This window comes from Balaenoptera musculus, chromosome 13, assembly GCF_009873245.2.
Source record: "Balaenoptera musculus isolate JJ_BM4_2016_0621 chromosome 13, mBalMus1.pri.v3, whole genome shotgun sequence".
Lineage (NCBI taxonomy): Eukaryota > Metazoa > Chordata > Mammalia > Artiodactyla > Balaenopteridae > Balaenoptera > Balaenoptera musculus.
In genome coordinates this window covers 54,305,918-54,319,630 of record NC_045797.1, presented here as the reverse complement: position 1 = coordinate 54,319,630, position 13,713 = coordinate 54,305,918, and the positions used below count along the sequence as shown (strand labels likewise).

General features: G+C 36.3%; 1 protein-coding gene across 1 annotated transcript in view; it reads right to left on the bottom strand.

The window, feature by feature from the left end:
• LRPPRC (leucine rich pentatricopeptide repeat containing) overlaps window positions 1-13,713 on the bottom strand; it is a 115,195-nt gene that overhangs the window by 16,345 nt on the left and 85,137 nt on the right. The window contains exons 28-30 of the mRNA XM_036872415.1: window positions 9,929-10,071; window positions 9,683-9,788; window positions 5,941-6,067 (exon numbers count right to left, since the gene is read on the bottom strand). Coding sequence (XP_036728310.1) covers window positions 5,941-6,067; window positions 9,683-9,788; window positions 9,929-10,071 — 376 coding nt within the window. The remainder of the gene's footprint in view (window positions 1-5,940; window positions 6,068-9,682; window positions 9,789-9,928; window positions 10,072-13,713) is intronic.

Below are 13,713 nucleotides of genomic sequence, written 5' to 3'. Positions count from 1 at the left end.
ATTATAAAATGTAAAACTATTCTTTCGACAACAAAAATGAGCATTTATTTTCAGCACTTTATATTTTAAATATAAACTAAAGCATATTACTAACACCATATCATTTGGTTGATTAATTTTCAAATTTCTGTCATCTAGATACATACAATTTTTAAAGGTGAATATACTGCAGAACTAAAACCACTGTTACATTAAAATGTAAAATTTCATACAATCTTGTCCCAGCCTTAAATTTGAAACCCCCCAACTTTTTAAAACTCAAGAGCAAAAACTCGCTTTTCTTATGAATAAAACCTACATAATTAAAAGAAAAAAGAAAAAGAAAAAGAAGAAGAAGAAGAAGAAGAAGAAATACCCTAGCCAGAGATGATTTCTGTTTGCTACATTGTTTGCATATCTCCTGTGATGAAATTTCAGCATCCTTAATGCCCCTAGGGTTTATCTCCCGATTAGGAAATCTCCACAGGTCAAAAGGAGCAAAAGCAATTGCTGCCATTTGCCTTATCAAGCTCAGTGATGATCTTGCTGCCAAAAACCTCGGCCTACGGACATGAACATCTAAGTTGAGCAGATTGCGAGAAAAGCAGGGTCACTGCTAAATTATTCTCGTCAATCCCAAGAAAATCCTCCAAAGACACAGTGACGTGCCCATCCTCTCAGTCACTTTCAGCCTCTGAGGTTCCCCCCTACTGTCCCTGGGGGAAGGATTTTCTTATCCCCCGAACGATCCTCTTAATCCCACCAAAGCACCCACTGCTCAGTTTGACTTTTTTCCTTTATCCCATCTGTCAAAGCTCCTAAGTCAAAAACTCATACATGAGACTATAAACTGCAGAAAATAAAGGATTTACTTTCTCAATCTTTAGCATGATTAAATAAACAAGGAGACACTATTAAAATTAAGCTCTCTTCTTATGCCAACATTATTACATGTATTATACCATATTTACTTGAAAATATTTCCTAAAATTCATTAAAACCATAAGGTAACAAAACTTCTGACATCACACTTGATTGTCAAACCTTTTGAAAATCTCAAAACACAGAACATTTTTCTTTTAATAATCTCTTCCTATCTCAAGAAGGTGTGTATTCAATACACATTTGAAAGTGAGGATAAATAGGAAGAAAACTCTCCCCACCTCTATTACATGCTGAACATATACATGTTTTACGTATGTAGAAACTGACCAATTACAACCAAAATATATTCCAAACTGGCAAAGGGAGAAAAACTACAGAAGGTACTGGTGATTTTGCAGTGGACTCATTCATACAATAAAATAAGAGAAGTTTACTTCTGACTCATAATTTTGATCTTTCCTTTTGGAAAAAAATCTAGTACAGAGATGTCAAATCAAACTTCCTGTGATGATGAGAATATTCTTTATCCATGCTGTCCAATAGGGTAGCCACATGTGGCTACCTGGCTACTGTGATGGAGGAATGGAAACTTTAATTATATTTAATTTTAATAATTTAAATTTAAGTGGGCACTTATGGCTAGTGGCTACTGGACTGGACAGCACAGAATTCCAGACATTTTCTTTTCATTTTTAGAACTGCTAAAATAAAGGAAAAAAAATTGCAGAGTGAAGGGGTATCAATCTTTTAACTTACAATCAACTGCAAAAATTACTCTGTCTTAACCAAAGAAGACAGTATCACATGGAAAGTTTCATATTAGAGATTTCAGAGCTATGACTGGTCTATGGATTGTACTTATATAACACGCACATAGGACATTAGGCAGTGATTAGAATTTATCTTACTTTGGAAAACAAAAACTGGCCAATCCAGTAAAAACCATCAGTTATTAATTTAGCAGTATTTTTAGACAGAATAAAATAAGAAGCTAGTAGGAACAAGAGAAAATGAAGTGCTATTCTTGAAAGATAAAGCAGAGCTAATCACCACATGATTCTCAAGTTTCCTAAGAATACAGTTCAGTGTTAACAGAGATTTAAAATAACAATTTATAACCATTACTGCTCTACGAATAAGCAGTTCCCCTCCCTTGAAAGAATTCACTATACCTAAATTTTTATTTTGAAACACGAGGAAATGTTGTAATTCTAACTAAAAATGAAAGAAAGTCATTTTTTCTTTCAAAAATTTTAAAGGCATCTGTTACTTTTGAGGTTCCATTACTTGTTGGGAAGGTTAAATAACCTTTTTGATAAAACTGCAGAAATCTCACTAGTAGTCAAGTGAATCTGCAACACATTAGAGACAGCAAAGGTACAGCAAAAACAAAGACTGCATTAGTTCACAGGGAAAACAACTGCTCTTAAGATTGAACAGGTGGCATCATGTAGGTAACTGTAACAGACTGCTATTTATAGAGTAATATGAGAGTAGTAGTGCCAGAATAATACTGGGGGTACCACCACTTATTACAGTAGCTCATTTGGTCACACCATATTACAATAAAGATGCCTCTAACAAAAAAAGCAACAACTGTTTTTCATTCTGATCACTGATGCAGAGCCAGAAGGGGAAGAGATGACCTAGTGGAACACTGGCAACGCTGGAACCAGGAAACAAATCCAGAGAAGTTATATGACATTCCTCCAGTAACAGAGAACTGGAACTCTAACTTCCGCTTCTGAATTCCCAGTCCAGAGTTATTTTCAAAAGTACCCAATGTAGGGGCTTCCCTGGTGGCGCAGTGGTTGAGAATCTGCCTGCCAATGCAGGGGACATGGGTTCGAGCCCTGGTCTGGGAAGATCCCACATGCCGCGGAGCAACTAAGCCCGTGAGCCACAACTACTGAGCCTGCGCGTCTGGAGCCTGTGCTCCGCAACAAGAGAGGCCGCGATAGTGAGAGGCCCGCGCACCGCGATGCAGAGTGGGCCCCACTTGCCACAACTAGAGAAAGCCCTCGTACAGAAACGAAGACCCAACACAGCCATAAATAAATAAATACATAAATTAAAAAAAAAAAAGTACCCAATGTAGATCTAATCCAAGATACGATTCTTCATAGTCAGATATAACGTTTTATTGGTTCAAGGAAAAGGATGTGCACAGATCCCCAGATTAAGTGCCTCTGGGCATTCTAAAGCTTGGCATCTAGGATTCTCTTTGGGCCCACACAACTACATGGGGAAGGCAGCTACAAAACACTCCCGGAAGGATAACACAGGGAAGATAAAAGTAACCTCAGGAGTACAGAAAGGTTTCATGAACATCTAGAGAGGGAGGGAAGGAAAGAAGATAAACCTACATTTTACAGGTTGTGGACATAAGTGTAAATAGAAGGGCTGTGCTTATAACCATCTGCTAGGTCAACAGCTTTCACACTTGTTTGATCAAGATTCTCACTCAGACATAGTAAGATGTTTTACGGTACATACCAGTGCATTGATATACAGATGCACATATAACTGAAAGCAAACGTTCACAAAGTATCTTTACTACATGGAATGCTTTGATATTTTCTATTCTATTTCACTAAAAAAGATGTTGATTCTGCCCCACTAAATAGAGTCCATGATCCACTAACAGGTTATAAATGCAATTTGAAAAACTACTCTAGATCAGGGGTCTTCAGCAAGAGGTATGCACACTGTGTGAATGCTCTAGGGTGAGGCAAGAAAATGTTTAAGTTTCTATTTTTAAATCTTATTCTCCAAAAAATTGCTATTTTTGGAGTATGTTCTATAATATACTTACATATCATATACTTACAGTAGTACAGCTCACTGATAATGGTATGTGATCAAAATGTTTAAGACGTCATTCTTGACTCACCTGGGGTGTTTAGTAAAATGCAGATTCCTGGGCCCCACGCCAGATCAGGTGAGTCAGAACCTTTGGGGTGGGCGGTGGGTTATCTGTTTATGCTACCAGAATGTGAGGCTCACCATTCTAGAACAAGCCCAATTAAAATGAAAGAATTATAATCTGTACTTCTGGGAAGTATTTCAGAGGTCTTTGTGACCAACCTCAGGATTAAAAGACTTTTGAAAAAGTTCCTTCTTTGCTTCCATCTCCTCAGTTAATCATACCCAATTCTCAACACAAAATGTTCCTCTCTTTTTTCTGCCACCCTTTCCTCCCAAATCACTGTTGCTTCAAAACACCTTTGATAATTGTGGATAGTGTTTAGATAATAATTTTCCAAGAAAAGTAACTGCAGGAAAAAACCTGCACCTCCTGGATGACTTCAATGGTTATAGATGACAGGATGTTGTTCAATGTCACATTTTCCAAGTCACTAATTGAGGATGTACTGAGTATTCCAGAGATAGATAATTTAATTAGCAACTGAGTAAAAACACAAATGAGACACAATGCATTAAAAACCTGAACTTAAAAGTCTCAGTGTGACTGTCCTATATCAAGACATACAAGTGATTCAAGATCATAGATATATATGGTGTATGTGTGTATCCATATATATATAGTACTTATATGTATATATATGAATATATATATATACTGTGTGTGTGTGTATATGTCAATAGATACAGATGTATTTCCACAGACAAGTACAGTCATACACAACGTATTTTTCAAAATGTACTGAAACATAAACAGTAAACACGGCCCTATGGTGTATAACTTTAACATAACACTAATATGAAAGCCAGGTTTTCCAGTGAATTCCAAGAATGGCAAACACCCATTTTCTATTCAGGATTCTAATATTCCAAAAGTGCTGCAACTTAAAAATTTTGAAGGCCAAAAGTTAGCCAGGAGAGATTATTTCAAAACTTACAATATACTAGGAAAAGGCTGACCTTTGCCATTGAAAATAAAGCTATTGACTCATCAACAGGACAGGTGTACCTTCCAGAGCAGGTGACCTTGATCTTCTCCTTTCTAGGCCCTTTCTGATTAATTACTTAACTTTTGAAGGTAGCTCCTTGGGGATAAGACAACAGTCAGTTAACTGACACAACACCAGGGAAGAAAACTTTATTCTCGTTCTGATTAACAAAGTATTTTACTCTAGGGAACTAGCCAGAGACAAAACCACTACCGCCACTAACACCAACACCACTAAACAGATTACAAAACAAGAAGGGGAAAGAGAAAAGGTATTTAAAATGTGTTGAGTACCATATATTTTCTCTACTTCACTCTATCTCCTTCAATAACTAGAAGAAATCATTAGTGTAAGATTCATTATCATCTACTCATTATACAGAAGAAAAACTGAGGCTCAGAGATAGGAGGAAATTTTCCCACGAGCTTTCAACTAAGATTCAAACCCTTGCCTAAGTTCAAAGCCCTTGGTGTCTTCATGTATCAGGCTGCTTCCACCATAAAAGGTACACAGATCGAGTTGCTGAACAAGAAACAGAATATGATTTAAAAAACTACTTTTCTACATATGAATAGAATACATGAGCTGTGAGGTTACATAAGGTAAAATAAAATATACTGCAGTGTGCAGGGCCAATAAAAGTTATATTTTTTGTAGGTTAAAAACCCCCATAGGGGCTTCCCTGGTGGCGCAGTGGTTGAGAATCTGCCTGCCAATGCAGGGGACACGGGTTCGAGCCCTGGTCTGGGAAGATCCCACATGCCACGGAGCAACTGGGCCCGTGAGCCACAATTACTGAGCCTGCGCATCTGGAGCCTGTGCTCCGCAACAAGAGTGGCCACGATAGTGAGCGGCCCGCGCACCGCGATGAAGAGTGGCCCCCGCTTGCCACAACAAGAGAAAGCCCTTGCACAGAAACGAAGACCCAACACAGCCATAAATAAATAAATAAATAAATTAAAAAACAATAAAATAAATAAATAAATTAATTAATTAATTAAAAAAAAGAAACCCCATAAAATTAGAAAACCATTTCATATAATTTTTGTGACTAGTTGAAGACAATTAAGCAACTGCTACTACAATACATCATTAGAAAAATCCTAATGACAGTTGATATTTTGTTTTAAGTGTGAGGTTTAATAGATGAACTAATACTTACAAATCTTTCACTTGCATTGCTTGTGTAGGATTATCCTTCATCAACAGTAAGTTTATAAGACAGGCATAAGTTTCACTATTGAACACAATGTTTTGCTTTTTCGCTTTCAGGAAAATATTAAATGCATCTATGAGGGAAAAAAAACAACAAAAAATGAGATGACATTCTGAAATGGCAAAAAAGGAGGGGGAAAAGCCCTAAAACAAAGCCCCAAACCCCCATATTTCTGCTTCTTTTAATACTCACTCACTATACCACTCTACAGAGACACACACACTGACCAAGCAAGCAGATGTTATCACTCTTCCAGTCTTTAAAAAACAAAGTGACAGTTATGAAAACTACTACTTAATCCAGATGGTTGGTACCAGAAAGGGCTTCGTTTTAAAATTATTTTTCATACTAGCTCTCTAAAGTCAATAATTTTCATGCCAATAAAAACGAAAAAGAGCTCTTCTGAATTTGTTTATCAAAAGATGATCCCAGTTTCCAGTTTCAAAATAAATTGCAAAATGTGTGTTAAAGTCCAAATAAACCAGGGGTATAATTTAGATTGAGGGGAGCAAAAGATTCACTTTAAAGCGATCTTTATAAGTGGGTGGTTACTGTGTTTAACACTTCAACACAACAGCATTAAAGTGAGTATAGCCTATAATTCTAAAATTAGGAGATCAAATTATTTGGCTACGACAGGACTTACACAAAAACATACAATTTTCAAATATACAGATATCTAACAAGTAAACTAAGCAACATTTGTTTGACTGATTAACAGTTTTATTTCACTTGTTCACAATAACTGTCAGTGAATGAAAAGATGTTACCAAAAGAGAAGTAACTACACTTCTCAGTCACTTACTTTTCTGAAATAAAATTGCCTGGCTATAAACATCCAACTGAAACTACAATCCACACTCTGGTGTGTATAAACAAATCACAATAAAGATGGGGCATGACTAACTATCACGTAAGAGCTTTTATGGATATAAAGCTCCATGTAAGTAAATATAGAACACACAAATAGGAATGAACATGATATTAATGCTCAGAAGAACATTCTGAGCTACTTTAGAGGTTTCTAAACAAGCAGAAATTATGCTTGTGTTTACAAGTTAGGGGAGTTTGAATAAGCCCTTCAATTAAGCTGAAGTGACAATATCAAAAACTTAGTTAACTTTCAAGGTAAATTCAGAGAAAACAAGAGAAAAAGGTTATGATCTTAATATTTGTATATTAACTAAGAAAAGATAGAATCTATCATTCATTACATAATGCATATATTTTCCTTTTAATAGAGCTTAGAAGTTATGATGTACTGCAATTATTGGCTACATCCCAACAAGCATATATAATAGTTCACTACTTGGCTGAATGAAAATACACAGTAAGTACAATTTGAATATTTAAGGTAACAAAATAATCTAGAAGAGCTTACTAGTGGTTTTCTAAAACTGTAGTCTTGAATTCAATTTTCAAAGTATTCATATTTTGCCAAGCATTCAATTCAGAGATATACACAAAAGTAACTCAAACCTCTGCAGAATTAACAGAATGAAACCAACTAGATAAGTGTAAATTGTATATTAAAACTAGAATAGGGGACTTCCCTGGTGGCACAGTGGTTAACAATCCGCCTGCCAATGCAGGGGAAACGGGTTCGAGCCCTGTTCCAGGAAGATCCCACATGCCACAGAGCAACTAAGCCTGTGCACCACAACTACTGAGCCTGCGCTCTAGAGCCCACGAGCCACAACTACTGAAGCCTGCGTGCCTAGAGCCCATGCTCTGCAACAAGAGAAGCCACTGCAATGAGAAGCCTGTGCACTGCAACAAAGTGTAGCCCCCGCTTGCCGCAAATAAAGCCAGCGCGCAGCAATGAAGACCCAACACAGCCATAAATAAATAAATAAATAAATTTATTTTAAAAAAAATTTTTTAAAAACTAGAATAGGGGTATATCTTTACATTTATAATATACACTGCATTATATTTAGTTAGGTGGTTAAAATGTTTTTACTTAAATAAAAACAACAATTAAAAAAAGGCAATATATGGAGCTTTGGAATCTTTAAACAGGAAGTATACACTAACCTTACATTCATTTCAATCAAATCAAAATTCCATTAGAATATTTAAATAGTATTGATAATAATGAACTTTATATTTAGGTTTAAGAGATACATGGTGAAAGACTCAAGGATATATAGACTGAATATGCAACAAAGGAAAATGACTCAGAAAGAATAAAAAGTTACTCTGCAGTATTAAAGCATAAGAGCTTAGCTTAATTCCTCCTTCAGACACTTTATGTCAGTGTCACAAAATTTCTAGTTAAGGAATTAAAAGGTTTGGACTTCCCTGGTGGCGCAGTGGTTAAGAATCTGCCTGCCAATGCAAGGGACACGGGTTCGATCCCTGGTCCAGGAAGATCCCATATGCCACGGAGCAACTAAGCCCGTGTGCCACAACTACTGAGCCTGCGCTCTAGAGCCGGCGAGCCACAACTACTGGGCCCACGTGCCACAACTACTGAAGCCCACGCACCTAGAGCCCGTGCTCTGCAACAAGAGAAGCCACTGCAATGAGAAGCCTGCGCGCCGCAACGAAGAGTAGCCCCCGCTTGCCACAACTAGAGAAAAGCCAGTGCGCACCAGTGAAGACCCAACGCAGCCAAAAATAAATAAATAAATTAAATTAAATTAAAAATACAATATTAAAAAAAGAAATTAAAAGGTTCTATAAATTTCTAAATTGATGACTTTCTACTGAAGGGAGCTCAAAACTGTCAATACTAAAATGAAAAGAAAATCTGCTGCATAATGGTTAAATTATCATAAAGCATACTAGAAAATGTACACAAAAACTGGAGGAGTTAAAGGTAACAGTAGCATTCTATGGAGAAAAATTAACAAAAATGAAGGAAACAAAAGTAATATATGTCTGGGGAGAGTACAACAAAGTCTAAATGAAAACATCTAGAATGTGATAGGCAAGCTTGTATCAGAGGGTTCAAGATGGTCAAAGAAATTTTAAAGTAGTCACAATAGAGGTAGGCATACCTTCAGGAAAGTTTACCACTGAAGAAAGGGAAGAAACACAAGAAACAGGGCTCATGTCCTGCCTTCAACCTCGAGATACTGCTTAACATACACTACTGTGATGGTTAACACCCTAATCATTTTTTGCTTTCACGTAAAAATATGTAACAATTACACTTGCCAAAAAATTAATGATAATGCTATTTTCAAAGTGTAATTTTTGAAAAAAATGCACGCCTATTTTAGTTTTTATTATGAAAAATTTCAAATGTACAGAAAAATATAAAGAATAGTATAATAACCCCCTCCATATACCCATCATCTACACCCAATAATTAACATTTTGCCAGATTTGTTTAACCATTTCTTTATGGCTTAAGCACTTTAAAATAAATTACAGAAATCTTGATTTTTTTCCCCATTTCTCAATACTTCATTACAGATCTCAAAATTTAAGGACATTTTCCTATAAATCATAATGCTGTTATCGTATCTAACAAAATGAGTGATTCCTTAATGACCCACTATTCAGTCGATATTTAAATTTTCCCAATTGTCCCAAAATGTCTTTGTTAACTTAAAAAATGAAAGAAAATAATTAATACATACAATTTAAGTTCCATCTCTATCCGAGATCACTACTAATTTATTGGGCTTAGATCCCATGTTGCTATCAGAAAGAAGACGCCAGTGTACACGTTTACCTTTGTCTCTCCTCCCGTGGCAGGCATTCAATAGCTCTTTCTGGAGACTAACTTCTACAGGTGAAGGTGATGAAGTCAGGGAATGTTTTTCATCCTCATACCACAACTTAAAAATAAAATTATTCAATTAAACAAAAAGTGGTAAACACAACAGTGACCTTTTCAGTGTAAAGCTGGGCTAATCTATAACCTAAAGTTATAGACAAACAACAAAATCTGTTATGCTTACAGTTAAAAACAAATTACCTCAGGTACATCAAATGGAACCTCTTGGTTACTGTTCCTAAGGATTTCCGCTAATAACCTTAATGTCTTCCCACGAGGAATAATATTTTCTTCTTGCATTTTATTCCAGACAGCATCAGCTCTTTGCCAGTCACCATTCACTTCTGTAAAATAAGCAGAAATTAATGAACGTACTAAGTAGAATTCATGACAATATTTAGAACTATTTTTATTTGATGCTGAAGGAAGTATTCCAAACACTGCCTCCAGGGAAAGGACCAGGGTGATTGTGGACCAAAGGTAAGACTTCTTTCTGTATACCTTTTTGTATCTTTTGAACTTTAAACCACAGAAATTACCTATTAAAAAACAACAGAAAAAAAAAACCCCACACTTTATTAAGAACTTTGAAAATCATGTTGATACAAAGTTTACCTTTTTAAAGTAACTGAGAAATTGCCCACTGTTAAAATCAAAATCAGAAACAGGTAACAATTCAACTATGACCAGCAGACTTTGGAAAGACGATGGGATACACATATACAGTACAGTACACAGCTGAAGGTCTAAAATGATTGAAAGTGTGCAAATGTATGATTTTTGCCAAAACTGACAAATCAACAAACCTTTTTCCCTTAGTTAAGTAGGGAGAATTCTGTCCCTTCTGTCAACTTGAAGAATTTCTATGTCAGTGTATAATAGATTTCTCATAATGCCCTCAGACTAAGTAAGATCACAGGAAGTTTATTGGAAAGGAATAGGCAGCTTCCTTCATAATGAAATATCTAGTTCCTTCTATGTGGTAACCTAGTCTTCACAAATAGCAAAGACTTAAGAATCAAGACTTTATTTTTAAACATTCTAACGGGTTTTGAAAAAAGAAAAGATCAAGCCATTTCTGCTTGTGAAAAACTAGAGCAAAATATGAAAAATGTCTTATGACACTAAATTCAATACACCTATTATGCACAAAGAAGTATTGTTTTAAATGTGGCCTTTTAAAAAAAATTTGCTAATATGAATAAGGAATATCTTAATGGTGTATGGTCAGCTCCAGGAAGAGGGTGTGTTTCAGGACACAAATATTCCAGAAAACATGAGTAAATTTGTTTCTCAAAAATACCAAAATACTAAAACACATGGAATTTTCCTAGATTTCCCTCCCACCCTAAAACTGAAAAGCTAAGCTTTTTGATAACTGACTCCTGGAAGTAAAAAACTCAAAGAACAAAAACGAAACACATTCACACTCCATCAGAAACCTGCAATAAAGAAAAAGATAACAAGTAGAGCATTTCCCAGAGGTCATACAAAGATTGCAGCCCAAACTTTCATAAGGAATATGCTGAAAGGTGGCCCAAACAGTAGAAATTAACCTAAAGTTCAGAGTGATATACATACTTTGACAATAAAAATCAGCCTAATATAAAACCCTTATTAAATTTACAATCAATTTTCAAAGCAAGACTCTCATAAGCTAATTACGCTTTTCCTCCATTAAAATGTTCTCATGTAATATAAAATTCAAGAGTAATTTTTCAAGTATGTTAATGTATAAAACTTTATACATGAAGGTTATCAAATACACTTTAGTTTATTTGATTAAATAAATTAAAAACAAAAACCCAAGCCCCCAAATCTTTAATTCTGTAGAAGGCGCAAGGGGAACCACTTTTGTTCTGTGCCAAAGGGTACTATGGACTGTGGAGGACACAGGGAAGATTTCCAAGCGCTGGGAACAGCCCTGCTAAGGTGTTTTTTAAAGAGATTAATGTTTAAGCTAACATAACTATTTCAGACAGTGAAGAGGTGGATGAGGTACAACTCTGTCTTCAGATTGAAAGAACTCTGGGAAGATAATTCTTTTTAAAAAAGCACAAACTATATGGAAAGCTTCTACTTTGGGAGGACAAGACATAACAGAGATGCACCTGTTCAAATGGACTAGCAGCTTGTAACAAGAAAATTTTTTCAAAATGCAGGTGAGAACTAGACAGTGCACACAGCATAGAACAACTGAGATATACACACTTATTCTTTTTGGAAAAAAAAAAATCTTGGAAATGTACCCGGATCACAGAATACATAACAAAAATTTGAGGCAATCAAACTAGTCAGTGACAAAATCTGCAGCCGAGCTCTCACGAAGGCACAGAGGGCCATGCCTTTCTTTCATAATATCCCTCTGGGGCTTAAAATTCCTTCAACCAAGACAACAATATACTTGTTATTTGAAGAATCAAACAGCCACAAACCTGGGCTGTGACCAGGGAATGGACACTCCCTCAATAATTCCATCACTTTCCTGGAACTCACCGTGCCCTCTTTAAAGAAAAAGAGCGCTGACTACTAAATGATTTGAGAACTCTTAAGCTATAAAACCAAAGATTTTTGACACTATCAGTGAATTTTACAGGAACAGACATAGTTATGGGGCTTCATTTATAGCTATCTGACCAGTGTGTAACAACAGTTGGCACTTCACACGGGGTTTCTATGGTATTTAAACTAAGAGATGAAGACTTCTAGAGATCAGGATTTTAATTATAAAGCTGATAAATTTTTACATATTACTGATAGGATGGGGCAATTTCTAAATTCCCCATGTGTCAATCACCTGATTATGGTCTCTAAATATCATTCCCCTCTAAAATAAGGACTCCAGGTTTGGGACAGGAATTATGTCACGTAAGCCTGGATGGTCTTGTTTGGCCTGAAAATAAGGACCTATCAAAGACTAATGGGGTTATGACCCAGCAATCCCACTACTGGGCATATACCCTGAGAAAACCATAATTCAAAAATAGTCATGCACCACAATGTTCATTGCAGCACTATTTACAATAGCCAGGATATGGAAGCAACGTAAGTGTCCATCGACAGATAAATGGATAAAGAAGATGTGGCACATTTATACAATGGAATATTACTCAGCCATAAAAAGAAACGAAATGGAGTTATTTGTAGAGAGGTGGATGGACCTAGAGTCGGTCATACAGAGTGAAGTAAGTCAGAAAGAGAAAAACAAATACTGTATGCTAACACATATATATGGAATCTTAAAAAAAAAAAAAAAAAAAAAAAGGTTCTGAAGAACCTAGGGGCAGAACAGGAATAAAGACGCAGATGTAGAGAATGGACTTGAGGACATGGGGAGGGGGAGGGGGAAGGGTAAGCTGGGACGAAGTGAGAGAGTGGCACTGACATATATACACTACCAAACGTAAAATAGCTAGTGGGAAGCAGCCGCATAACACAGGGAGATCAGCTCTGTGCTTTGTGACCACCTAGAGGGGTGGGATAGGGAGGGTGGGAGGGAGACGCAAGAGGGAGGGGATATGGGGATATATGTATACATATAGCTGATTCACTTTGTTATACAGCTAACACAACAATGTAAAGCAATTATACTCCAATAAAGATGTCAAAAAATTTTTTTTCTTAAAAAAAAGGTATTTCAGGGGAAAAAAAAAAACTAATGGGGTGTGTCAAATGACACAGGAGCTGATGCGACGGGGTTCCCAGTGGCCAAAGATGGGACAATTTGAGCACCCAAAAGAATAATGGCTGCAACAAACTGAAACACAAATATACAAAAAAAATTTTTTAACTTATTAAAAAATTTTTTAATGATCAGCTTAGGAGGTTCCAGGGACACCAGCACTTGAAATTGGTAATTAAAGGGAGAAAAAGCAGGGCTTCCCTGGTGGAGTAGTGGTTGAGAATCCGCCTGCCAATGCAGGTGACACGAGTTCGAGCCCTGGTCCAGGAAGATCCCACGTGCCGCCGAGCAACTAAGCCCGTGC